We start from the raw sequence: 27,707 nt of genomic DNA, 5'->3' as shown, positions 1-27,707 counted from the left end.
ACGACTGATGTAACTTAGTAGTAGTAGTAATAGAAAAACTAGAAACCCACTTATTACAGAAAATCAGTATGGATGTGAAATGTTATAATATTTTATTGAAGAATAGTTTGGTAAAGATCGCATAGATAAATAAATCTCAATTTGCCTAGTACATGTCTTATTTTTTTTTTCCTATTTCTATTTTTTCCCCAAAGCCAATAGAATGAGTTGGCTAGAGAAGCTAACAAAGTAAATTCTAAAATTCAAGCTCTAAGTGACATCATTTGGCTTAAGGACAGAAGCTGAGCACATGAATGGAAGCTAGTTGCCTCTTCTCCTGAGAGAAATGGAGAAAGACCAGCATATTACTGACTTGGCTGTGGTTGCTGAGTTTGTTATATGTTTGTACAGCTGACTTTGGGGCCTCATACAATGAAAATATAGCAACAGACAAGGATTGCTCTTTAATCTACAAACTATGCCCCATTTTTAGCCCCGTAGCAAAAATGAGCAGGTGGCATCACTTTATGTAGTAGATGAAGTCTGGAAAATGTGTTTGCAAATTGAATTTTTATTTTAAAGAATCATGTATTAAATTTTCTGGAGGTGGACCATTTTCAAGGGGAATTCTGTAGTGATTGTTTTTTAAGGTAAAGTCAGCGATTCTTTTTATAAATTCAAATCTTCACCATTTCCATTTTAAAACCATACAGTATATCAGGGACCAAGAGAATGTAACCTGCCTACCAACCTCAAGAACACATTCATGTCTAAAATTTTACGATTCTAATTTCAATTTTTTATGACTGGACTTCTTCAGAATAAAGGAGGATTAAGGCAATAGATGTTACACTATTTTAAAGCTGCACCATCCAATACAGTAGCCACTAGCCACATGTGGCTATTAAACTCTTAAATATAATTGGTGCAAACTGAAATGTGCTGTAAGTGTAAAAGTACACAGTGGATTTCAAAGATGTAGTACCAAAAATTGTGAAATATTGTGTGAATTCATTTTATATTGATTGTAGGCTTCAATGATCATATATCAGACGTGTTGGCTGAAACAAAATACATTAAAAAAATTTCATGTGTTTCTTTTTACCTTAAATATAAATCATTTTACATACTTTATTTTTTTCCACTTTATTTTTTTTTTAATTGAAGGATAATTGCTTTACAGAACTTTGTGGTTTTCTGTCATACATCAACAAGAATCAGCCATAGATACACCCATGTCCCCTCCCCCACAAACCTCCCTCCCATCTCCCTCCCCATCCCACCCTTCTGGATTGTCAAAGAGCCCTTGTTTAAGTTCCCTGAGTCATACTGCAAATTCCCATTGGCTATCTATTTTACACATGGTATTGTACATTTCCATGTTACTCTCTCCATACGTCTTACTCTCTCCCTCCTCCCCTCCCCCTGTGTTCATAGGTCTGTTTTCTAAGTCTGTTTCTCCACTGCTGCCCTGAAAGTAAGTTCGTCAGTACCATATTTCTAGATCCTAAATATATGCATCAGTATATGATATTTATATTTCCTCTTTCTGGCTTACTTCACTCTGTATACTAGGCTCTAGGTTTGTCCACGTCATTAGAACTGACTCAAATGTGTTCTCTTTTATGGCTGACTAATATTCCATTGTATATATGTACCACAGCTTCTTGATCCATTCATCTGTCAATGGACATCTAGGTTGCTTCCATGTTCTAGCTATTGTAAATAGTGCTGCAATGAACATTGGGGTACATGTGTCTTTTTCAGTTTTGGTTTCCTCAGAGTATATGTCTAGTAGTGGGATTGCTGGATCATTTAGACAATTACTAATGATCTGATAAATTGAAAATAGAAAATTGTGACCTTCATGTATGGCTCACATTATATTTTCATTGACAGGACTACTTCAAAAGGACAGTACAACCTAAAAGAGATCCTCCATTATTAATGGGAAACCATGATGATGTAGAAGACACATTTTCATGGGATGAAAACATTATTTCCTAAAGTATATTTCACAGAATCCAGTGAGGTGCACCCCATAGCCAAGTGAGTTTAGGCAACACTTACTAATTCACAGCATTCGTTAGCATAATATTGACGCTTGAATGAATGAATGCTTGTCCTATATTAACATGTTGTTTTCCAATCATTTGAAACATAATCCTCTTTTAAAAATGATAACCAGTAGCAGTCTGCAGGCTCAAGAAAGGTGTTACTGCAGCAAATGCTGTTGAATTAAGTGATAACCAAATTCCTTTTGTTTCTGTTTATATAAACGGTACTTCTTTTGGTATATGCATCCTTCTTTTCTAAAAAATCATTCCCCTATTTTGCATAAAATATTTCCTTTCACTTTTCTAGGCTACTTGAAATATCACCCATTAGATTTGTTTGTGTAATCAATTTTACTCTTAAAAAAATCCCTGATTTGCCCCATTTTCCAAAGAACATATATATGGTGAAGGGTTCAAGGGACAGGTGGTGTTGGTTTAGTAGCTAAGTCATGGTCGACTCTTGTGACCCTATGTACTGCAGCCTGCCAGATTCCTCTGTCCATGGGATTTCCCCTGGCACTAATACTGGAGTGGGTTGCCTTTCCCTTCTCCAGGATCTCCTGCATTGCAGGTGGATTCTTTACTGACTGAGCCACCTGGGAAGCAGAGGGGGAATACCAAAATGTGTGGGAAAGATGAGAGGATGCTGGAAAGATGTTTATCCTTTTTGAAATGTTATTTTAAAAGTATTTCTCATCAAGAAAAGTGCAATGTTATGGGTTAACAGGCTGCCATCGATAGGTTGGGGAACCTAAATATGATTTATAGCTTTGTTTTCCAGGGAAATTGCATTCAACATCCCAAGAAGCCAATTTACAACCAAATGCTAGGAGCATAAATTGTAGTTGGACACTTCCTGTGTATAGATTGATTGACTCAGAGGCTCAGGGAATAGAAGCAATCAATATCCTGTATTTGTTTCAATACCTACCTTGTTTTTCTCAATAAGCCCTTTGGTTCCCATAACAAGGAGAAGATGAAGAGGATGATGGAACAAAAGTTTTCTATGACAAAGTTTATAGGCTCTCATAAATCATTAAGGAGCATCAAGAAGGCATCAACAAGCGCTTCCCTAGATTGCTGAACAATGAGATTTTATTCTTAAAAATACTCTGCCAGGGAATAAACCAAATTATTTTCTTCTATCATAAAATAGATAAAGAAAGCCTAGACAGACACATGTACACATGCACAGTCCAAAATTCCATAAGTTCAGGTGCTCATTCATGCTTCCAAAGGAAAAGTAAAAAGGTCTTTGGGCCCACAAAAGAACAGAATGACATTCACTTGCAATGGGGCTCTAGTGACGAGAGGTAATTCAGGCCAGGGAGCCCGAAATTACATAGGAGCATGGACAATTCAAATGAAACTATTATTTTAAAATACAACATTGATACTTTATTAAGAGTGGGAAAAGTACAAATTAGAAACCTATTCTGAGATATTGAACATTTGTTTTACATAGATTTCAGGATGGTTTTCTTTGACATGTCCCCCTTGCTGAATTGCCAACTGAAAGCTCAGCATTCTTGAGATAGAATTCACATACAATAAATAAGCCAGTTTTAAGCTTACAAATTGATGAGCTTTAGAAATGTATGTAGTCATATGACTATCAGAGTAATCATAATATAGGATAGTTTCTTCACCCTGGAAGGTTCACATGAGCCCTTCTATGGTCTATTCCACTTGTTACAATTAACATAGTTAAAGATATGATTAAATTTAAAGCTACCATCTTGCTCATGTTTTCTATTTAGCTCATCTGCTATTTTTTCCTATTTCCTTTTACTGTCTTTTTTTGAATTTAGTATTTCTTCCATTTTATAAACACTATTGACCTATTAGCTACATCTATGTTTTTGTTCTTGCTTTCATTTTTGTTTTAAATGGTTGTTAGGTTTACATGATACTCATTGAACTTATCATTGCACATCTTCAAATAATATAATTACATTTATCATCTTTTGTTTCACTGTACTCATGTTTCTACCTACTATCCTTACCCTTGGCTGCTTTTTAAATGTTCTTTTTTTCATTGTTTTTCAGGAATTTGATTTTGATGTTCCTTGGTGTTGTTTCCTCTGCTTTTCATTACTTGATGTCTAGTGAGCTTCTTCGAGCTGTGGAGCTTATAATTTGAGAAAATTGCAGCCATTATTTGTTCAAATAGTTCTTTATTCCACCATCCTTTTCCTTTATTTCTGGGAATCTAATTATATGTATGTTAGATTGTTTGAGTTTGTTTCAGCTGCCATTGATTCTTTGTTTATTATTGTCTTGTTTCCTCTCTTTATTTTGGATTATTTCTAGTACTATGTCATTAAATTCCCCTGTGATTTTTTTAGGACCTTATCTAGTGTTAATCCTACTGTTTTGTTATTTCAGATACTGTATCTTCAATCTCTGGAAGTTACAATTAAGCCTTGTTTATATCTTTCATTTCTGTCCTCATACTGTTAATGTCTCTATCTTCTTAAGCATATGTGTCATATTTAGAAGAGCTAAATTACTTGTTTCTTAATGCTATCTTCTGGCATATCTTGGTCTGCTCCTGTCGACTGAATTTTCTCCTATTTATGAGTCATATTTTCCTATTTCCCAGCATAAATGGTAATTTTTGACTAGATGCCGGGCATTGCAATTTTTATCTTGAGTGCAGGATTCATTGTATACCTTTGTATAGTGAGTTAGGTATTATTCCAGCACAAAATCAAGTTACCTGGACTCAGATTGAAAAAAAAAAAAATTCAGACATCTTTTTAAGCTTTCTTACGGCAGCTGGGTCTAGGGCTAATTTAGACTCATAATTAACACAATATGCTTTTTAAGTCCTGCATATTACCTGATGCCCTGTGTATTACAAGGTGTTTTCACCCTGGCCAGTGGGAATATGAATAGTACTGTCAGCCCTCTGTATGCACCTCCCAGTTTTTGGCCTATTTCTTTCCAGGGCTTTTTTCTCCAAACTTGAGGAATTGTTTCTCACCATGCAAAGACCCACACTCAGCCAAAGACTATAAGGAACCCTTCTGAAGGTCTCTCCACGTGTGTGCTTGTACTAAGTTGCTTCAGTCGTGTCAGAGCATTCTGTCCAACACGGTCTTATCAACTTGGTCTCCCCAAACTCCGATTTTTGTCTCCTCAACTCAGTACAACTGCCAGCTCTGTTTTGATATATATTGCTTCTTGGAACCTGCCATTTGGCAGGAAACTGGAACAGCTATAGGGTTTACCTCATTCTTTCCCTTCTCTCAGGGATTATCATACTGCACTGCTTGTCATTCAAAGACTGAAAACCATTGTTTCAAATATTTTGTCTGGTTCTTTCTAGTTGTTTAATATGTAAAAACATCTGGTCTGGTCCCTGTAACGCCATCATGGCCAGATAAATGATATAATTTTAACACTGAAAATAAGACTGTGCCTACTGAAGCAAAGTGAATCTTGCTTCATTGCCATTCATACATCCAGTAATATTAACTTATTTAGAAGTGACATCAGCAGAATGACTGAATAAGCTGTCCCTCGCATATATCCTCCCCTTGGCAATAATAATTTGACATGGCTTCCCAGGTGGCTCAGTGGTAAAGAATCTGCCTGCCAGTGCAGAAGATGCAAGAGATATGTGTTTGATCCCTGGGTCAGAAAGATTCCCTGGAGAAGGAAATGGCACCCTACTCCAGTATTCTTGCCTGGAAAATCCCATGGATGGAGGAGCCTGGCAGGCAACAGTCCATGGGCTCACAAAGAGTCAGACAGGACTGAACACACAGCACTAGCATGGACAAAAGTGTCTTCGTGGGGCTTTGGGATCCAGATTGGAGGCTGTGAAACTGAAGTGTAGTTGAAGACTGAGGGCCATTTTAAGAAGGCAGGTTCATCACCAAATGGCTAACTTGTGAACTGTGGTCTCCTACAGACAAACAGTTCCATACCCATAACAACTCAGCTACAGTCCCTTTGGGTTTGGGTCTGTTACTAGCACCAGATGAGGAAGCCTGGAGGAGTCACGCCCACCTGTGTACTGGATAACAGAAGAGGCTCATGAACACACTCCAGCCCCTCTTGACCACAGTCTGAGAACCCCTAAAGGTAAGCCTCTGAAACTTAGTCTGAATGCAAACTCTGAAAGAGTCTTGTACCTGGGCTCCAGTCCATTCCAGCCAGAGTCCATAAACAATCCTGATGGCTCAGGAACCCTGCAGAAAACACTCCTGTCTGCACCCCTGGAGATCTTGAAGGGGCCTTACATTGGGGATCTAAGGACCTAAGCGTCCCCATTGACAGATGAGTGAACAAAGAAAAGGAGATGCACACATACACTACTGAATATTATTTCACCAGGCAAAAGAAGAAATCTTGCCATTTTCAGCAACGTGGATGGACCTTAAGGGTAGTAGGCTAAGTGAAATAGGTCTGAGAAAGACAGTATCATGTGATTTCACTTACATTAGAATCTTTAAAAAAGCCAAACCAAAGTGGAATGGTGGTTTCCAAGGATGGGAAGTAGGGGAAATGGGGAGATTTTGGTCAATGTGTACAAAGTTCCAGTCACTCATCCAGTTATAAAGGAATAAGTTCAGGGAATCTAATATTCAGTATGATGACTACAGTTAAAAATACTGTATTTGACAGTTGCCGAGATAGTAAACCTTAAGTAGTCTCACCACAAAAAAGAAAAGGTATCGATACAGGATGCTTGGGGCTGGTGCACTGGGATGACCCGGAGGGCTGGTACGGGGAGTGAGGGGGCAGGGGGGTTCAGAATGGGGAACACGTGTATGCCCGTGGCAGATTCATGTTGATGTGTGGCAGAACCTATACACTATTGTAAAGTAATTAGCCTCCAATTAAAATAAATAAATTTAAATTAAAAAAAAGGAAAAGGTAATTATGTGAGGTGATAAACATGATAAGAAATATTATTGTGGTCGCAATACACACATGCATTAAATCATCAGGTTGTACACCTTAAACTTGCACAATGTTTTGTCAATTATATCTTAGTAAGGCTTGGTAAAAATAGACACTACCTTCTAAGCACAAACAGAAAATCTTCCTTCTGATTCTATTTTTAGACCAAATAGTTACATAGTCCCAGAGTACAGTAATGCCCAAATAAAAAAATTTATTCTTAATTTTGATCACCTCTGGGAGTATCACTACTCCAGTCACAAAGAAGCAAGCTTACCACTCTTATTGTACATAATTCAGGGTGAACACAAAATTTTACATGAAAATAAAGAGCAAATGTTCTCTGAAAAAAAAAATCATGTTATAATAGGAGTAATTGTTACATATTACTAGGCTACAATTTTAACATACCATGGTTCTAGAGAATGAACAAACAGACCAATGAAACAGAACAGTCTTCAAATAGACCCATATATATGGGAATACAGATTTCACTAAATGTAAAATGCCAAACCTATGGAGAAAAAAAATTATTTGTCCTTTTTCTTCTCAGACTCTCCCAATAAGTGATTAGCTCAACAACTTTACCCTTAATTCAACTTTACTTTGATTACATTTGGCCAAATGAACTGACTACTTTTCTTATCCTCAAAGTGGACAGAGGCTGTTTTAATAAGAAAGCTTGAATGTTACCACACTTAGAATGCAAGATGTTGTATTTATCTATGGTTATGTACCACAAGTATTACTAAAAGAAAGATCCTGACTTCTCTCAGTGCTGTGAGGCATATGAGTACAAACACAATATACGGAAAAAAGTCTTTTGACTGTTGAAAGAAAAACAATTACAAGAAAGCAAATATCGGTAGTGGTAGTGTGGTAGTAACAACCCATCATTACTGTTCAAGAACACACAGGTTTCTGTCATGAAAATACTGTGTAAAAGAACCAATGTGTGTTTATAATCTTTTGTGGAGAAGCCTGAGGCATGAGAGGAATAACTAATTTATATTTGTGCAATCTCAAGTTCTTCTGTAATTACCAGTTGGGACTTCTGCCAGTAGTTCTATGTTTTAACAGGTCTGGATATGTATACATCTGGCTAAGGAAGACGCTGGTATTGGGGACTGTTAAGTTCACTTCGTTAGTGTTTGACCTAAGAGAGCATCGAGATATTACATACAGTAGGCCTCCTTAGCAGCATATTCTTAACGGGCACTGGCTGAGTTTCATCCCCAAGTATAGCATGAGAGAATGAAAGAGATTGTATTTCTAGAAGATGCCATTTTAAAAACAAATTTTCTCTGCTTTCATTTTCCCTGCCCTGTCTAAATGGACATTACTGAAAATGAATTACAGCTAAGTTACCTACTTGGTCCTTTAACATGTAGTTACCTAAACCTGTAGTTTTATGAATAGATGTGACATGTTTTCTTTACTTCTGAATCCCTTATCTTTTTTTCTTTCTCATAATCCCTTCTCTCTCCCCACCTTCTTTTTTTCCTCTTGAAGAATGATATATGTGGCTCTCTAAATTCGTAATTACTACATTACCATCACCTTTCATGTCTCCATATTTTGGTTCCGTGCTATTACTTTTGATTAGATACTTTTACCATCTTTCTTTCCTAGATAACTTGTATGTACAGGTGACCCTTGCACAACACAGGGTTAAACTGCAAGGGTCCACATATGTGTAGATTTTTTTTTTTTTAACAGATACATTGGAAAGCTTTTTGGAGGTTTGTGACAATTTGAAAAAACTTGCAGATAAAAGACATAGCCTAGAAATAATTAAGAAAAAGATATGTCATGAATACACTAAAAATATGTAGATATGGAGATCATATAGGTATAAGGTGAGTGATATTTACTATAAAATTAATAATGTGTTAGTTTTCTTGTCATTTATAACTTTGTTTTAAAAGAATCATATTACAGTACAGTATACCACTCTCCCAAAATTGAGGGAACTATGTATCAGTTTATTGTCATGGGTAAGAAGTTTTTGAAAAATGTAAATTTTCCAATACTGTGTTATGAATTTGACTGTAATACTGTATACCATACAAATTTTATGATGGAGTCATTCATTGTGTATAGGCTAGGCCAACATGAAGCAATCATACTGATTACACTAGGCTACTATAAAGGAATCATATTGCTGCTTCTTCGTTATCAATGCATGAAATAAATATAAATTTCTTTTTCACAGATTTTTCCATTGTTGACATCAAATATAATACGTATAACATCTACAGTGCTTCGTAATACATAAGACTATATTTCTGTATGTACTGATAGATGATTCATTTTATGAACAGATGACACAAACTTATAGTACTGATAAACAGAGTGCATGTATATGTGTTCCGTTGCTCAGTCATGTCTGACTCTTTGTGACTCCGTGGACTGTAGCCCACCACAGTATAGTGTTGTAACTGTGTTTTCTCTTCCTTATGATTTTCTTAATGACATTTTCTCTAGCTTAATTTATGTAAGAATACAATATATAATACATAAAGCATACAAAATATGTGTCAGTCGACAGTTTATATTATTGGTAAGGCTTCTGGTCAACAGTAGGCTATTAGTAGTTATGTTCTGGAGAAGTCAAAAGTTACATATGGGTATTAACTGTGTGAAGAGTTGGCACCCCTAACCCCCTCCACTGTTCAAAGGTTAACTGCGTTCTTCAAGGTTCAGCTCAGAAACCATCAGATGGACTAATGTGTCAAGTTACATGCCCAGTTTATCTGTAAATGTTTGTTCATGAACAAATGAAAGCATAACTGAAACAGTTGTTATTGTTGTTTACTTGTTAAGTTGTGTCTGACTCTTTCATGATCCCATGGACTGTAGCCTGCCAGGCTCCTCTCTCCATGGGATTTCTCAGGCAAGTATACTGGAGTGGGTTGCCATTTCCTTCTCCAGCAGATTTCCTGACCCAGGAATGGAACCCTCTTTCTTGCATTGGCAGGTGGATTATTTACCACTGAGCCACCAGGGAAGCCCCATGAATAAAACAAGTCTTCCCTAAATTTTCTCCCTTCTGTTTCTTCATACCGATGACTCAAGAATAAGTCTACTAAGACACTATGGTGGATCACAGTATAGGCTTACAGTCTGATTTTGCCTCTCTGAGTTCAAATCCTGGCTTTACCCACTAAATAGCTGTGCAAACTTGTTTTCCCTTTTGGCTCAGTATCTTCATCCTTACAACTGTGACCATAATACTATCTCTTGCATAGGGGTATTATGAGAATATGATGAGATAAGACATGAAGGGCCTACACTAGCATGTAAGGACTCTAAAAATAGTAGCTATTATTATGAACAGGTGCTTATTTCTTTGCATCACATTCAATAAGTCATCAACTCTGCAATCCAATAGTCTTTCAAAATCTCTCCTAAAATGGCAAACTTCTCATGTTACCACAAGAAAGACTGCCTGAATGTGACAGAATGTGAAAATTATGCTTTTTATTATATTCACATAAAATAGTCAATTACACCGAGTTGTCCAAATGCATTGGTGAATTAAAGCCTCCAACTCTTATAAAGTTTTATACATATATCTATGCATTTATAAATACACACATATGTAAAAGATATATATTTTCTTCTAAAATAAAGTGCCCAAATCTTAATATATGGGGGCATAATAGGGGAAAAAAGAATCATAAAGCTTTATCAGTTATAGACTGTTTCACAATATAAGAATCTGTTTTATACACATTTATTCAGGCATAGTGAACTCTAACCACTCACTCTTTTCTGAATTCTAAGTGAATTAATTTATCCAAAATATTAGAAGCCATGTAGCCAGTTTAAATGAATCAGAGGCTAATTCTTCTTACTGTGCCTGGCACAGAACCTGGGGTCCTCAACAGAAGAGTAGTTAAGCTTCATTTTTAATTCCCCTGTTTATTTGAATGTTGTCTTTCTGCTAAGATGATAAACATAGAAAGAAATGTAAATGAATAAACTTCCAATTCTAAATCCTCTATTAGCATTCAATAAAGTCAGGGTTTGGTGAAAAAATTCCTTTTGTCTTTATTTCACCTGGGCTTGATGAGAAATGGCCTGGCAGATTTGAAATGAGGGGTCCTGCTGTCTCTGTTATAGTTAAGTCTTGTTGGAATCACAGAAGAATAATTAGGATGCAATGATCAATAAACAGATCAAGGAGACAGTCAACTCAAGTTGAAATGAAACTCTCTGTGATAATGGAAAACTTCGTGAGTGCATGTTTGAATTTAAGAACAGAACAAAGGTTAAAGAAAAACTAGATGGTTTAAGATCATTCAGAAAAGCCTCACTTCAAATAGAAACTAAGGCTCTATTCTTCAGTACAATGTCTCAGCTACTCTTACTGTGTTTTCATCGTGTTTTCTATTGCATGCCTGCATGCTAAGTCGCTTCAATAGTATCCGACTCTTTGTGACCCTATGGACTGTAGCCTACCCGGCTCCTCTGCCCATGGGATTCTCTCAGGCAAGAATATTGGAGGGTTGCCATGCCCTCCTCTAGGGGATCTTCCTGATCCAGGGATAGAACCAATGTGTCTCTTGCATTGGCAGACAGGTTCTTTACCACTAGCGCCACCTGGGAAGCCCTGTATTTTCTGTTATCTTAGATTTTTAGGATGATCATTTGTAGGTTTTGACAAGGAATAGAATTTAAAATGCTTTTGAAAAGACTTCAACCTATGGAAGCAAGGTGAAGATGCCTAAAAATAGCTTAATACGAACCCAGCCATTTTAGAATCTGGTGATTACATGTTCAAACTGCAATAGAGCATGTTTTATTCAAGCAGGCAAAAGAGAGATTGTCAAATGAAATTGCATTAGAACACTCTGCAACTTCCCAACATACAGAAGGCTGGGACCAGTGGGAAGCCCAAACTTTTCCCAGAGTCAGAACAAGGAATGTAGTATCTTCTTTTCTTTGGAGGAAGAAAAACGGCAAGAAAACGTTTCCAATTACCCAAACCCACCTGAGCAGGGTCTTCCCAAGGACGACCAGTTGCCTAACTGCTGATTTTGGTGAGCATCTTATTAATGGCTTGCTTGACGTGCGTGGTGGAGCTGCGTCGCCTCGTCTTGCCCTGGACCATCCTCCGGCGACGTACCTCCCGACACAGCTCGTAGAATATCTCGGTGATGTTCCCTTCTCCAGTGCAGGCAGAACACTCATAAAAAGCACATGCCAGTTCTGTGGCCAGCTTCTCCCCTTCTTCTGTAGTGACCTGTCTGGAGTGGTCCAAGTCAGCTTTGTTTCCAACCAAGATGAGAGTCACATTCTTGGGCTTTTTGATCTCATCCAGAATGTTCTTAAGTGGCAGCACTTCCTCAAAACTTCCTCGGTCAGTAATGTCATAGACCAGCACAAAGCCTTCCCCCCATCGCATGTGTCCTTCCCTCTGAATGGTATCTTCCTGTTGGCAGGGAAAAAACAGCAGTCGGGAGACCTGGAAGTAATTGCAGTGTATAGACGCTGCAATTGCTAACAGTGATCCTTTAACAACCATTCCTTACATTCAGCAGTGTTTGAAATTCTTGGTAAACTGCCTGAACAAGCTGACCCTCTCAGTTTGGAACAGAAGCATAACTTAGGGTACTAAACATTTTCTAACTGCACGGAACCTAACTTTGTGCTTCTAACTTTTTCTTGCCACATCATTAAATGTGTAATTGCAAGGACTATAAAGAAATTATCCTCCTAGTTGAGCACACTGCCTCTGAGATTTTTCATTACAATTAAACAATTGGCCAATAGGTAACAAACAAGTAGACCTTACCCCATCCTCTGAGATCAGAATTAGAGGCATGGCTTAGTGAAGCGGTTTTGATTTTGTTTTGTTTTTTAATTGTTTCTTCAGATTAGAGACAATTAGCCACCAAATTAAAAAAAAGTGAAAAATTGGATAGAGTCAAAGTAAAAGCTAAGGGATTTGGGCTTCATTTTCTATCTCAGCACCTTTGATATATTATGCAGTCTCAATAATGATAGAAACTCAATTGCAGTGATTCTCAAAAGGGGTGATCCCTCCTTCTTAGGAAGGTAGCATTTGAAAGCGTTCTTAAGCAGGTGTGATTTGAAAATGTATTGCCATTGCCATTATAGGCTCAGATGACTTCTCCAGGCATGTATTTTCCTGCTGTCTCTCTCTTTAGAATCAGTACTGGAAGGTGAGAGCATATATAGGGAGCAGGTAGTGATGAGAAGGAAAACTGTATAACTATCTGCAAATATATTTCTTGGATTAAATAGTTTTATCAAGTAGTAACTAAAAAGCACCATGATATCCTTCAGCTTCCTAACTCTCATTCTTAGTGGTCACCCCTATTCCTGGGAGGACTTCCCTTGTGGCTCAGCTGGTAAAGAATCTGCCCACAATGCAGGAGACCTGGGTTCAATCCCTGAGTTGGGAAGAATCTCTGGAGAAAGGAAAGGCTACCCTCTCTGGTATTCTGGCCTGGAGAATTCCATGAACTGTATAGTCCATGGAGATGCAAAGAGTCGGACACAACTGAGCAACTTTCACTCACTTCTTTGTATTCTTGGGAACCAAGCCTTCCTATAAACTGTTTATAATTTCAGAACTGACTGGCTGCAAAGCAAATGTATGTTAGTTTCATTTTAAAATCAGTTGTTAGCGTTCAATGATGTGGCTCAAATTTTTAATCTGATGTGATGAGGTTTAGAAAAAATATTACAGAAAAGATTCTTAAAGTATTCTGAAAAAAGATTCTAAGGTTATATAAGTCGAGAATATAAATATTGTAGATTTCTTTAAGATTCAACTTATATATAAGCATAATAAAGGTGCTGAGAACTTCTCCAGTAAAGATATATATTTAACTTGATCAGAGTATTTCAAAACACATTTAACCATGAAAACCTAATATTAATATCTTGTGATCTCCCCATAATAGAGGTGAGCAATTCTACTTTAGATGATAGCATATGAATGTTAGGGTATTTTCAAAACCCTTGGAGCACTGAGTAATTTATATAAGGACATATATATAAGCTATTGCAAATAAACTAATATAAAGCATAACTAGATAAATCTTTCGGCATCATTAGTTAACTATAGAAAAGTGTCTTAATTCTGTTCATATTATGCACATTTCATTTTTATTTATCCAGAAATATTATAGCTGAATTCCTTTTTCACCTGCCCAGCAGTATCTAGTATCTCCATGGTGACAACTTCATCATCAATGGTTGCTTGGTGTCGGTAGGTTGATTCTGAGGGAATGAGCAAAACGAAGGTAAAATGGTAAATAAATGCATAATTAGATTTGATCCTTGAAATTATAAATTAGTCTCCAATGTATACCTGTTTCCAAAGCATTAAAAAAAACGTGCAGCCTAAGGGGTGGAAGAAGGTGCCATTTTTATACTCTTAAGTTCTTGGGAGTAACAGATTCTAATATGGGATCCACAGATGCTCAGGATATAGCGTGGGAGATTCCCTTTTTCTATTATTTTATTCTCCTGTGAGGCAAGCTTTCTAACACTCTTTTCTCTCTAAAATGAGACTTCCACATCCTAAAAAGAGAAAGTGATTCCCACAATGGCATTCTACCTTGAGACTCCTAAAAATACAGTTTATGGAATCATGTTAATTCCTGTTCCTGACACGATAGCAGACAGACAGGAGCTGCTCATTTCCATCTAGACCTCCATTCTAGGAATGTATTAAACATTAGAGGAAGGCAGATCGCTATTCATTTAAAAAGTGACTGTAGAAAGCTAGGAGGAACCCTTGGGGTGGTAGAAGGTGGTTGGACCTGGGTGTTCAGGGGTTGGTAAGGAACAGTCACCCACAGTAGAGGACCGAGGGAGAGAGAGAACAAAGCTGAGATAGAAGAGGCTGCTTAGTACCAGTTGGAAGCTGGTGGCTCAGACAGTAAAGAATCTGCCTGCAATGCAGGATAGATTGCCTGCAGTTTAATCTGTGTTCCATCCCTGGGTTGGGAAGATCACCTGGAGAAGGGAAGGGCTCCACACTCCAGTATTCTTGCCTGGAGAATCCCATGGACAGAGAAGCCTGGAGGGCTATTGAGTCTATAGAGGTTGCAGGACTGAGACTAACACTTTCACTTCAAGATAATAACAGAGTAATCTTCAAGCTCTGCTGGGGTCAGGAGAAGTCAGGAAGAATACAACCACTAGGTGGCTCTGAGGGTTCTGACATGAAACGAAAACCAGGCATTAAAATGGTGTTGCTCTACATGAAAATGAAACAAATGACATAAAGCACTCAACACATGATTGACCGAGTTGATGAAGTTCAGGGTGAAACATTCTCCCAGAAAGTACTAGTAAGTGATCAAAAGAAGGAAAATATGAAAGCAAAATATGAGGTGTGGATAATAGAAATAGACATGTTATTTTCTCCTATAAAATGAGCCTCAAAGAGAGAATAAAATACACAGAAGAGCGGAAAATAGTTGAAGCTGAGGCTGTAGTCACTGAGAATTTCCCAGGACTAGAGCCATTGAACGACTTCACATTAAAAGGACTATTAGGATAGACTAGATAAGCAACAGGGCTCTACTGTATAGCACAGGGAACTATAGTCGATATTCTGTGAATAATTTCCCATTATGGTTTTCCCATAATTTCCCATTATGGTTTACATAATGGGAAAAGAATATGAAAAAGAATGTTTACATATGTATAACTGAATCACTTTGCCAGACAGCAGAAATTAACACAACATTGCAAATTGACTATACTTCAATAAATAAAAGTTTTAAAAAAGGACTGACTGGACACACAAGGGGAAAAGCCCCAGTTTCAACCTATTATGACAAAATGTAAAGATATTAATGACAAAGAGGGAAATTTTAAAAGATCTAGAGAAAAAAAAGTCCATCACCTACAAAAGCATGTGACTCAGATTGACACTGGACTTCTCATCAGCAAAACAGAATTCAAGGTCCTAATGGAGTCAAGCAAAGTGATAAAACTATACCAGAAGCAATTCAGAACCACAATTCTAGATAATACCAAAATACCAGGGTGGAGATGAGGGAAGACACCAGAGGCAGGTTTGAAGGAGTTAATGTACTTGTATTATTCCAAATGATGATATAATAAAAAGGTATTTAGAACAGAAAAAAAGTGAACAAATTATTCAACTCAACAATTAGAAGAGGAAAACAAAGCAAATCCAAGAAGATATGAGAAAAATAAAAGAAAAAATAGCAGAAAAAATTAGATAAGGTTAACAAAAGCAAAGCATGGCACTTGAAAAATTTTAAAGAAGTAGGTGGGGGAAGAGGTAAAGATCAGAGAAAACTAACTGGTAAATTAAGAGAGAAGGTGCAATCAAACAAAAATGAGCATAAAAATAGGAAGTAATTACACTTTCTGGTGAAATAGACATAAAATAACATTATGAACTGTATACCAAACAAATTTCAAAGCCTGATTAATTCTTTGAGGAAAAAATGCACAGATTGGTACAATGAGAAATAAGACACTTAACTAAGTCAATAGCCTGTGAAATTTAAATGCTAACTGTAGATTTCTTATGAGAAAAAATGACTACCCAATTGGCTTTATAGATTTCTATTAAATATTAAACAAGTTGTTCTAGGGGAAAAAGAAAGGGATAGCTACCCACTATGAATTCCAACAAGAAATGTTAGAAAAGTAATAAGAAGAGAAGAGAAAAAAAAATGTAGGTTCATTTTATTTTTGAACATAGATTCAAAAATTCTAAAAAAGTAATATCCAGTTGAATCCAACAGTATAATAAGAAAATACATTATAAAATAGTAGAGTTTATTTCAGGAATACAAAGTGTTTATAACTATCAGTGCAATTAACACATTAAAGAACTAAAAAAAAAAATCACATGAGTACCTCTACAGGTAGATCTATAGCATGATAAAATGTATACAAATTTAAAATATGTGCATATATAGAATTTTTTTCAAAAAATATGTAATAACTAACACATACTGCTTACCCTTTGAACACAAATTGTTCTAAATGCCTTACTCATGTTAACTTATTTATTCCTTACAAATATTTCATGAAGTATGTAATACTATCAGATCTATTTTATGTGAAGAAACTGAGGCACAGCAACATTTAATAAGTTGCCAAAGGTCACACAGATATTAAGCGGTAAATGGTACAGTTAAGACTGGAGCTCAGAAGACCGGCTTTGGGAATGTAGACTTTGAACCACTGTGCTAAGTATCAACTGTATTAGATTATATGCCTTTGGGAACAGAGGAAGGCAATGGTGTCAGAATAGGGGATGCAGGGAAAATAAAGTGAAGAAATAGAAAGCCTTCACATACACATGACATGGTGCTGGGAACAGAGCAGCATGATTGACTTAAGTATTAACTCAATTATTTGCCCCTGAAGTACTCAAGTTACTAACCAATCAACCAACTAAATAAACCTAGAAATTTCTTTCCTAAAGGGGTAACCGGTAAGCCATTGCTTTTATTTTTTCCTATAATCTATCTACCTACCTATTATCTATTATATGTCTCATGTTTCTTTCATTTTTTCAACTCATCAACTATCTTATAGTTCTTTCTTGACCACAGTTTTGTGTTACTTTGCTGTAAATCTAATCTCCTACTCAAAATACAAATCACAGAAAGGAAGCTTAGCTAAGCAGTGTAACCTAGCCATCAGTCCTATGTGGTCATCATTCACAAAGGCACGACACACTGCAGATGTATTTTCTGAAAAATAAAAGTTTAAAATGAGGTTATGTTTGTTTTATTTTTTTTTAGACTCCACATTTAAGTGATAAGATATAGTATTTGTCTCTATCTAACTTATTTCACTAAGCAGGTCTATCGATGTTGTGGCAAATGGCAAGATTCAATTCTTTTTTCACGGCCGAGCAATATTCCATTGCCTGCATGTGTATGTGTATATATCTCACCTCTTCTTTATCCATTCATCTGTCAGTGGACATTTAGGTTGCTTCTTTATTTTGGCTATTGTAAATAACTGTACAGCACAGAGAATATAACCAATATTTTATAATAACTTTATATAGTGTGTAATCTATAAAATATCAAATCACTATGTTGTACACCTGAAACTAATATAATTTTGTAAGTGACTATTTGTCAATTAAAAAAAATGAAAATGAGATTATGTTCAATATATTTTAATAAGTGTATTTTATATTATCATCATTCTCCTGTAATATGTAATCCTTACAGGGTATGTATGATTCTCAATTCTAAATCATTCCACTCCCCTCTGTTACGTTAAATGGGAGATTATTGTTTTGTATAATTGAATGCTCTAAAATACCACTGACAGCCACTACTCATTTCTAAGCGTTCTCTCAATTATTTCCTTTTCATCTTCTGGGCTCCATTCTGAGAGGAGAAGCCCAGAGGGCAGTGCACATGCCAGGATCCAGGCCCTTTCTGTTTCTCTCTCCACTGTTCTGCTGTGACCTTTGTGCTGCTTTCCCTTTTAAAGGACTGGCATCAGCCCTGGAGCCTGTAAAACAGAGTTCTGGGCTTTAGTCCATCTCTTTGCACCACAAGTTGTCTGACAGACAGGGACATTTTTCTCAGTTGCCTCCATGCTAAATAGGATATGTATTTCAACCACAGAAGGCCACAGTAGGGGGGAAATAAAATATAAAGAAAATGGTATGAAGTTGTGTGATTCTTTGGCTGTTTGTTAACTGAAATGAAACGATGAAAGGCAGGAAATGAGGGAATGTCGGCCACAGACAGCAGCGGGAGGCAGCAGTGATTTCATCTAAGCTGAACGCTGGTTTCACGCCATTGGAAGAATATTTTCTTTAAGTCCCTTCTCTCTCTCATTAGGAACTCATGGCTTCATGCAAAACAGTGGAAATATTGCTTACAGAGGCAAAATGTACATCGGTGTGCTAGCTTTTCTGAAGATAATTCTAAAAAATGCACTAAGTACTGTTAGAATGGAATGAAACTCTACTATTCATTCTGGAAGTTAAGAAAAAATGTGTAAGTTTTTGTGAAGAAAGTTAAGAAAAAATGGAGAATGGAAATACTTTTCGTTCATACTCACAAAAAAATGATTATTTTAGTCTTTTTTTCTTGAAGGGTAAGGGGATGATTGTTTAAGAGATACTTCAAAATGAACCAAATATTGGATACTGTAAGATCAACAGTTGGCATCATCGATTCAATGGACATGAACTTGGGCAAACTCCAGGAGATGGTGAGGGACAGGGAAGACTGGTGTGCTGCAGTCCATGGGGTTGCAGAGTTGGACACAACTTGGTGACTGAACAACAACATCAACATTAGTTTCAAGATGGATTTGTGGTGCTGGTGGTGGTAGTGATTTAGTTGTGATCAATTTTTTGTGACCCCTGGACTGTAGCCTGCCAGGCTCCTCTCTCCATGGGATTCTCCAGGCAAGAATACTGGAGTAGGTTGCCATTTTCTCCTCCAGGGGATCTTCCTGACACAGGGATTGAATCTGGGTCTCCTGCTTTGCAGGCAGTCTCCTGCATTGCAGGTGGATTCTTTACTGACTGAGCCACCAGCGAAGTCCAAGATGGAATTAGGCATATTAAATATATATCTCAAGTTCAGTGTATATGAGAGATACATGATTGAAAACCTGCATTCCATATAATTTTATAAGATGAAGTATATTTTGCACACTAAGAGAAACTGATGCTCAGAGGGATGTTTCATACCACTAATCCTTTTATAATTTAGCTCTTTTGCAGATTTCAATGTATTAATATGGACATTTGGCTAGTGCAACAACAACAACAGTTAGTAATGATTTGTGCTAGAGTAGGAATTGTACTAACTGAAGTTCTATTGCTGATCTAACCACAAAATAGCCACGTAATCTTGGATAAACTGACTTCATTGGACTTGTTTTATTATTTGCCAAGTGACGATCTCAAAGTTCCTTGCTGTGCCAATATTAACCAGTTCTGCAAGTTGGCTAAGCACCTCTGCTTTAGTATCCAGTTGAGACAATTTGTTCTGAGTGTGTCTCTTTCTTAGTACAAGTTTTTCCAATCAAATGGAACTGTAGTTCAGGTAGGGAGAACCAGTCACAAAATCAGAGCACCAGTGGGTCCAATATGTCTCCCACTTCCCACTCTCATTTGTGTCTGAGCCTTAATCCATTCAAACAGAGTACAATGCCTCCTAAGTAGTGATAGTTTCCCTCTCTCTCTCTCCAACTGCCCTCAACACACATAGGTGTGCACACACACACAAGCACACAAACACACCACAACTGTACATGATCTAAGTCTTTGTATTCTCTACCACGATCAGCATTTTCTGAAGGTAATATGACTGGGAGGTAGAGACTCAGCTCTTTTGGAATCTAAACAGGACACGGAAGCTGTTCCGCACCCAGAAAACTGCTGCCACTTCCATCATGCAGGGAGTTTTCTTGGTTAGATGGTCCAGTCCCCAATTCTATAGGCTTCAGTGTATGTGTGTCTGTGTGTCTGTGTGTCTGCATGTCTGTGTGTGTGTGTGTATGTGCTCAGTCATGTCTGACTCTTCTCCTCTATCCATGGGATTTCCCAGGTTAGAATACTGGAGTGAGTTGACATTTCCTTCTCCAGGGGATCTTCCCAATGTAGGGATCAAATCGGAGTCTCTTGTGTCTCCTGTACTGGCAGGCAGATTCTTTAGCACCACCTGAGAATGGGTAGTTTTTAAATGCAATTCACAGACCACTTCTGACCTCTGACAAAGATTTTACTGGTCCATGGTGAAATGAGAAAAATTTAAGAAAAAATAACATTGTCCAATGTCAAGGACTGATTTTTTTCTTAGTTTATATCCTTCAAAACACGTGGATGTTAACAATAGTTCCTTCTTATACGAAAATGGAAGTGCCACTAGAATTTTTAATTCTCCCTCACCCTCTGAGCCCTCCATCTGTAACTGGAATTCTTATGAGAGTTCCTCTCCTTAAAAAAAAAATCTAAAAGTTTGAAAATCACTTGTGCTTCTACTAGCAAACAATGTCTTTACAGAATTATCTCAGAGCAATAGATATTCCAGGGCTGTTAATATGCTGAAGGACATTCACAGTCTTCAGTTTCTCATGGAGCAAAAATTCTGTTACAGGTTGAAAAACAGCACTGTATTTTCGAGGACGGCTCTGGATTCAGAATTCAAAACGGTTTTGTTTTTTTTTTTTTACAAACAAGCTACTTTGCTTTCAAAGGTAGCTTTCCTTTTGGGTGGTGGTCTTGAAACTCTCTAATAGTATGAAGTTATGCCCAGGAAGGGCTTCCCAGCTGGCACTAATGGTAGAGAACCTGCCTGCCTATGCAGGAGATACAAGAGACTCAGGTTTGATCCCTTGGTCCGTAAGATCCTCTGGAGGAGAGCATGGCAACCCACTCCAGTAGTCTTCCCTGGGAAATCCCATGAACAGAGGAACCTGGCAGGCTACAGTCCATAGAGCAGAAAAGAGTAGGACATGACAGATTCGAATTAGCACACATGCACGCTTGCCCAGGAAATGCTTGGTTCATCTTGAATCAAATGGATTGGAACTCCTCTAGGCTAGAACATTAGTGACTTCTTGTATATGAGTGTACACACACACACACACACACACACACACACATCCAGTTTCCAGGGTGACTGAATGAAAGCCTCACCTGGGAGTGAGTCATCTATCTGATACGCCTGAAGTCAGATGAGCCCCCTTGTTGCCTAGCAGCTGCAATTCTTGTGGAGCAGAACAGTACAAGGTCACTCAATAAAGTTTCATTATTCATAGTGAAGGAAGCCCATGGTACAAATAACTGGTGCAGGAGATTTCTATTAATAGCATTTGTTTTTCAGAAGGAATAAAACCAAAGGGAAAATGGTTGACCTAAGACTAATTAAAAAGCAACATTAGTTACCGAAACAAATCTCAGACAGCATTCAAAAAATTTTAAGATCATCTTTTAGAAGCTTCATCTTTTGTTGAGTTGTACTGATATCAATAAATAAAATTAGTATTTTTCTATTAAACTCCCATAAATCATTAAGGTTCTCAGGGGCTATAATCTTTTTAAAGCTTATATAAGTAATAAAATTATAAGAGGAGAGTAAGCATTTACATAGATGGGGTAAACAATAGATAATGATTTTTTTTCAAACCAAGTTCAATGTTTTAGATACAAATATATCATCTTAAGATTAAATTGTGTCTATACTAAAACCATGTCAAAAATTATTGATGTTGAAAAACGTTTTATTTAAAAGCAAAACCAGAGAAGACTAATAAATGTAGAGACATGCTATTCTCTTAGATTAAAAGAATGGATATCATAAAGCTGTGAATCTTCTCAAAGGAATGTATAATTTTAATGCAATTCCAATCAAAATTATTTCATGCTATGGTATAGTTTTAAAAATTGACCTGGAAGAATAAACTAGAGATAGGAGACAAGATAATTCTGTTAAAAAGTAAAGAAGAAAGGCTTTCTGTACTGAGTATCAACATGTCCTAAGGAACCTACAGTTATCAAGAGTGTGGTACTGGCATTGGTGTGAAAAGCAAATCTAGAATTGTATCCTTGGGTACATGATTCCATGTATTTTTAAAAGGTAGCATTGAAAGTAGTGGGGAAAGGTGGAGATAATTTAGTAAGTCATAGGAGGACAGTTGGTCAACTCTTTGGGAAAAATGTTGCATCTTTACCTTGTACTTCTCACTACAATCAATTCTATAGATTAAAAAGTTAAGAAGTTAGATAAAATACAAGATCGCTCTCTATCCCCTTTCCTGTTCAGTTTCCCTTCATGGCGCTTATCACTATTTGACATATATTTGTTTACTGACTCTTCTCTCTTCACTAAACTGTAAGTTTAACAAAGCCCATGCTTTCCCCTTCTGCCTATTGGTTTATCCTCAGCATCGAGAATCATTTAACTCATAGGAGGCATTTAATACATATTTGTGGGATGAATGAGTGAAAGCAATGAGAGGAGCTCACAAGGGCAAAGAAAGCCCCCTTTTAAGCTGGATGGTGTAAACCTGTAGTAACAAACACAAAAGCAGAAAAGAACCTGGGACTCATCTTTACCCATTTCATCATTCTGAGTGAGGCCAGCTTGGTCTGGGACTCTGTGCTTGGTAATAAAATGATGTATGCCTTTCCTTCTTCCTCTGGATTTCAACGATGTTGACCTTTACAAAACCAACTAGGGTCCCAAATCATAACAAACAAAAACTCAAAGGCTTAATTCAGAGTCAAACTTAAGCTCAATTTGAAACCCATGGATTTTCAGTGTTATTTTGAAGATGAGAACTAAATAGCTTACCAATAAGGACTCTGCTCTGACTACAAAAAATACAGTTGATGAATACTTCATCCATCAATATTATTTCTACTTTCAAGATCTACAGATATCAACTTTTGCTTCTTTTTTTATATTTTAAATAGGCTTAAATCAGATTCATTGGAGAGAAGAGGGGGGAAAAACATAGTTTATTTATACATTTCCCCAAAATGAGCATTCACAAGCTTTATATTACTATTATTCTCTTCTCCCCATGCCCTTCTCTCCCATACCCAATTAGCCACACCCATTGCATCCTCTTTCTCCCACTAGAATGATGCTCATTTCCTGATGGAAGAGCATCACGTTGTACCCATTTCCTTCTTGTCTCAGGTTTGACCTGATTTCTTCACCTATGCATTAAAATCCTGCAGAGTTCTAAGCACAGACAGCATACAACACACATCCATCTTCTTACAGGGCTCTTTGCGTGATTTGATAAAGCACTTCTCAAACAGCTGCAAGATGCTTAAAAATGTTGCAGCAGAAAATGTCATTCTTTCTTTCAGGTCAAAACTTTGATTGGAGAGGAGGATGAAACAAAATTTGACCTACCGAGGGTGGGATCATATTCCCAGATGAACCGTTTGGTCAAAAATCTCACTACAAGAGCTGTGGGAAAAAAGAACAACATTTCAATCAAATTTGTTAATTTTCTTCATAGCTTTTAACCCTCTTCCATAAAGAGGAATAGCCCATAAAACTATATGTGTTTTATGGTTCTTTGGCAAATAAACTCAATATATCTATATGTTTATTCAAATATTTTAAAATTTCATATTGTGGCCTAAAAATTGGCATAATGTTTTAACGGTTTGTTGTACCTTAATGAACAGCTTAGATTTTTTCCCTTTAATCCTGGAGCTGAAAATATCACAATGTGAAAATGCACACATACTCAATTTTTAGCAAAACAATGAATTCAACCATAAAGCATCACAATACTGGTGTCTAAAGTTTGAATACTGATAATGATTGATACAGGTCAGTTAAAATGTGATTATTTTTACTGTAATGAAAAGATATTTGTGTCACGCTGCTGCTTCTGCTTAATCGCTTCAGTCATATCCGACTCTTTATGCGACCCTGTGGACTGTCCCATGCCAGGCTCCTCTGTCCATGGGATTCTCTAGGCAACAGTATTAGACTGGGTTGCCATGCCTTCCTCCAGGGGATCTTCCTGACCCAGGGATTGAACCTGGATCTCCTGCATTGCAGGCAGATTCTTTACCACTGAGTCACCAGGGAAGCCCCATTTGTATTATAAAAATATTCAAAATTAAGGATTTTATTAGTGAATCATTAAAGCCCATCAAAAGTAAAGCTGATGAGGTAGTTATAGAAAGAATCAGGATCTGGACTTATGCTAAGCACCTCACTTCCATGATCTCCTCGACCAATACTTCATCCCTGTGGGGCAGGTACTAGGCTTGATCCCGTTTTTCAGATAAGGAAACTGAGGCTCTGAGAGGTTAACTCATTTAACTAAGCTCATCTAGCCAGTTAGTGGCTGAGCCAGGATGTGACTCCAAAAAGGCTATTTCCAAAACCTGTAATTTCTCCATTGTCTAATACTGATTTTAAGGCTGAGGCCATCTGGCTAATACTTAACTAGAAGATGAGTCAGACAAAGAGTGATGCTGAGAGAGGTGGATTCTATTATTCTTAAAAAACTGATGGGACAAATGCTGGACATTTTCTTAGACTTGTATTATAGGTGAAAACAATGGTTTTTAATCTACAAAAAAAAAGTATTTTTGGAGGACAGCATCACTGATACTTTAGAATGAAAGCTTTGGGTTCTTTCCCTGGAGAAATGTATATACACACAGTCTAGTATATAATTTCAGCAGGCTCACTAGCCCTTTGAATACCCTCATGGTCTTCCTGGGATCTCATTGACCCTAACTAAAGAATCAGTGTTTACTGAAATTACATTATTTATTTTTACTGAAATGCCCTGTATGTAGTATTCTAAAGATACTCCTTGGAGAAACAAGACTATTTAATTGAAAGGCACTGTCAGTCTTTCCTCTTCCTACTGCCTCTGTTAAGATCAACAGAGGTATATACTCCCTGCCATGGTGGCCTATATGAGAGATTGCAGTGCAAATAGCAATGAAAAGTTCATGAGACAGACCACAAGGATACGTGGCTTGGCTGTAGACCGAAAGCTGCAATGTTCTTTCTAATTACAGAGTGTGAGGCTGGATTTGAGCCAAAATATTTGCAGTGCCAAAAGTAGCAAGGCCACTGACCCTGTGGAACTTCCCACAGTGCATGTACTTGTGGTTTTATCTTCAATTTGCAGAGTCTGTCACCATTCACTCTCTTGAGACTGAGTCATTTAAAATTTTTTTTTTGCATGTAAGAAGTAGAAAGCTCTAGACAGAATTTTTCTGCTTTTCAGTTGTCAGTGTTAGTAAACATAACTGCCTGCAGTATTCAAAGCATTTCACATTTTTGTTGTAATATGGAGTTTTAGCTTGAAAGTTTGTGACCTAGCAAAATTCATTTTTCTGGCATCTTTAAGCCATGAGCTATTAAAATTAACAAAATTTCTCATACAACTGAAGTTTGAAGTTCCCTGGTTCCTAGACCATTTAAACTTTAATAATTTTTCAAAGAAATCTTTCTAAAATATTTTAGACATGCCACTACTTTTCAAAACCTAGTATACTGAATAGAACTAAATCACTATTAAATGTCCAGATCTTAGTTAAGAATCTATTAGTGCCCTGCGTAGTTGTGGAAATACTTCTAGAAGCTGCAGAGTGGTAGAGGCAGAACAATTCTAAAGTGCTATGGCTCTTGAATGATTTTAGTTTTTAGTTCTATATATTTTTCATATTGTGTGTGTTCTCAGTTAGTCATGTCTGACTCTGCAACCCTATGGACTGTGACCCACCAGGCTCCTCTGTCCATGGAATTTTTCAGGCAAGAATACTGGAGTGGTTTGCCATTTCCTTCTCTGGGGAGTCTTCTTGACCCAGGGATTGAACCCGTGTCTCCTGGGTCTCCTGAATTGCCAGGTGGATTCTTTCCACTGAGCCACCTAGGAAGCCTGCATAACACGTGATAAGCATTTGACACACAGGAGGCAAAAGGAGAAGAGGGCAGCAGAGGACGAGATTGTTAGATAGCATCACTGACTCAATGGCTATGAATCTGAGCAAACTCCATGAGATAGTGAAGGACTGGGGAGCCTGGTGTGCTGCAGTCCAAGGAGGGGGGGTGGTCCCAAGAAGCTGGACATGACTTAGGGATCGAACAACAACAACAAATAATCCAGTAAACAATTGAGACAAAGATTTTTGAACATACCAAGCTTATATTCTACTAGGAGACAGATTAAAAAAATAAATAAATTATATAGTCTGTTAGAGGTGGTAAGTGCTAAGGGATAAAAGAGGGAGAGTAAGGTAAGGGGGATTCCACATTGGGAGATGAAGGTGTGAGAGTTGCTATTTAAGATTGGGTAACCAGGGTAATTCTTGCTGAGAAGCTGATAGAAGAAAGAGATGAGGGAATATATGTGGGGGGAATAGTATTTCAAAAAGAGGGAACAGCCATTGCAAAGGTCCTAAAACAGGAATATGCACTTGATATGCTCAAGGAACATTAAGCAAGCCAGTATGGCTAAAGTAGAATGAACAATAGTGAGCAAAGCTGATTAGATTATTTCCTTCAGTCATGCCTTCCCCTTCCATAAATCTACCATCAACATCACCACCCTCACCACTACTACTAATAATTAAAACAACTAAAATGCTTCTTTGTTATTATCATTATTGTTATCATTTTACTTGATTCCTTCTCTAGAATGTATATTCATGAAGGCATGGGATCTGCTTTGTTCATCACTAGTTTCTAGTGTCTGGCACATGTAGGCTTAAACATACTAATACTTGCTGAATAGAAGAAAAAAGATGTATCAATCTACCATTCACTCCTCTTAATAGTTAAGTAATAACCAGTCATCGAGAGAATAAGCAGAAAAATTAACCCAAGAGAATTTATAGCAGAATCATGCTATAATGTTTTCCTAAAATGTCATGTAAATATACAAGCTGAAATGTTTATTTTATGATGCTTATACAAATTACATTTCTTAAAGTTTATTAAAACTGTAAAATTGATCTAATTATCTTTTAAATATTCTGTGGTTTCCATCCCAACAATCCTGAGCAAAGGTCTTCTTTTGATGTAAAATGTTGGTATTGATAATAATTACTTCCACTAAGAGTCTGACATATGGTTTTGTTTTTTCCTAAGTTTTAAGGTTTGACATTTTTTATTAGTTACAAGTAAGTCTCTATATTATAAAATATCTTATTTTCTCCCCATTGCCTTGAAAACCCATAACTTTCCATTAAATAAGTAAAAAATCTCTAATTTAGAGAGTAACATT

General features: G+C 37.0%; 1 protein-coding gene across 1 annotated transcript in view; it reads right to left on the bottom strand.

Annotated features, from left to right (window-relative positions):
- Window positions 1–7,142: 7,142 nt before the first annotated feature.
- The window catches only part of RERG (RAS like estrogen regulated growth inhibitor), a 132,345-nt gene continuing 111,780 nt past the window's right edge, over window positions 7,143–27,707 (bottom strand). The window contains exons 3-5 of the mRNA XM_061417747.1: window positions 23,852–23,908; window positions 14,140–14,213; window positions 7,143–12,393 (exon numbers count right to left, since the gene is read on the bottom strand). Of these exons, the coding sequence (XP_061273731.1) occupies window positions 11,986–12,393; window positions 14,140–14,213; window positions 23,852–23,908 (539 nt within the window). The 3' untranslated portion in view covers window positions 7,143–11,985. The remainder of the gene's footprint in view (window positions 12,394–14,139; window positions 14,214–23,851; window positions 23,909–27,707) is intronic.

Source organism: Bos javanicus, chromosome 5 (assembly GCF_032452875.1).
Source record: "Bos javanicus breed banteng chromosome 5, ARS-OSU_banteng_1.0, whole genome shotgun sequence".
Lineage (NCBI taxonomy): Eukaryota > Metazoa > Chordata > Mammalia > Artiodactyla > Bovidae > Bos > Bos javanicus.
This window is presented reverse-complemented; position numbering and strand designations above follow the sequence as displayed.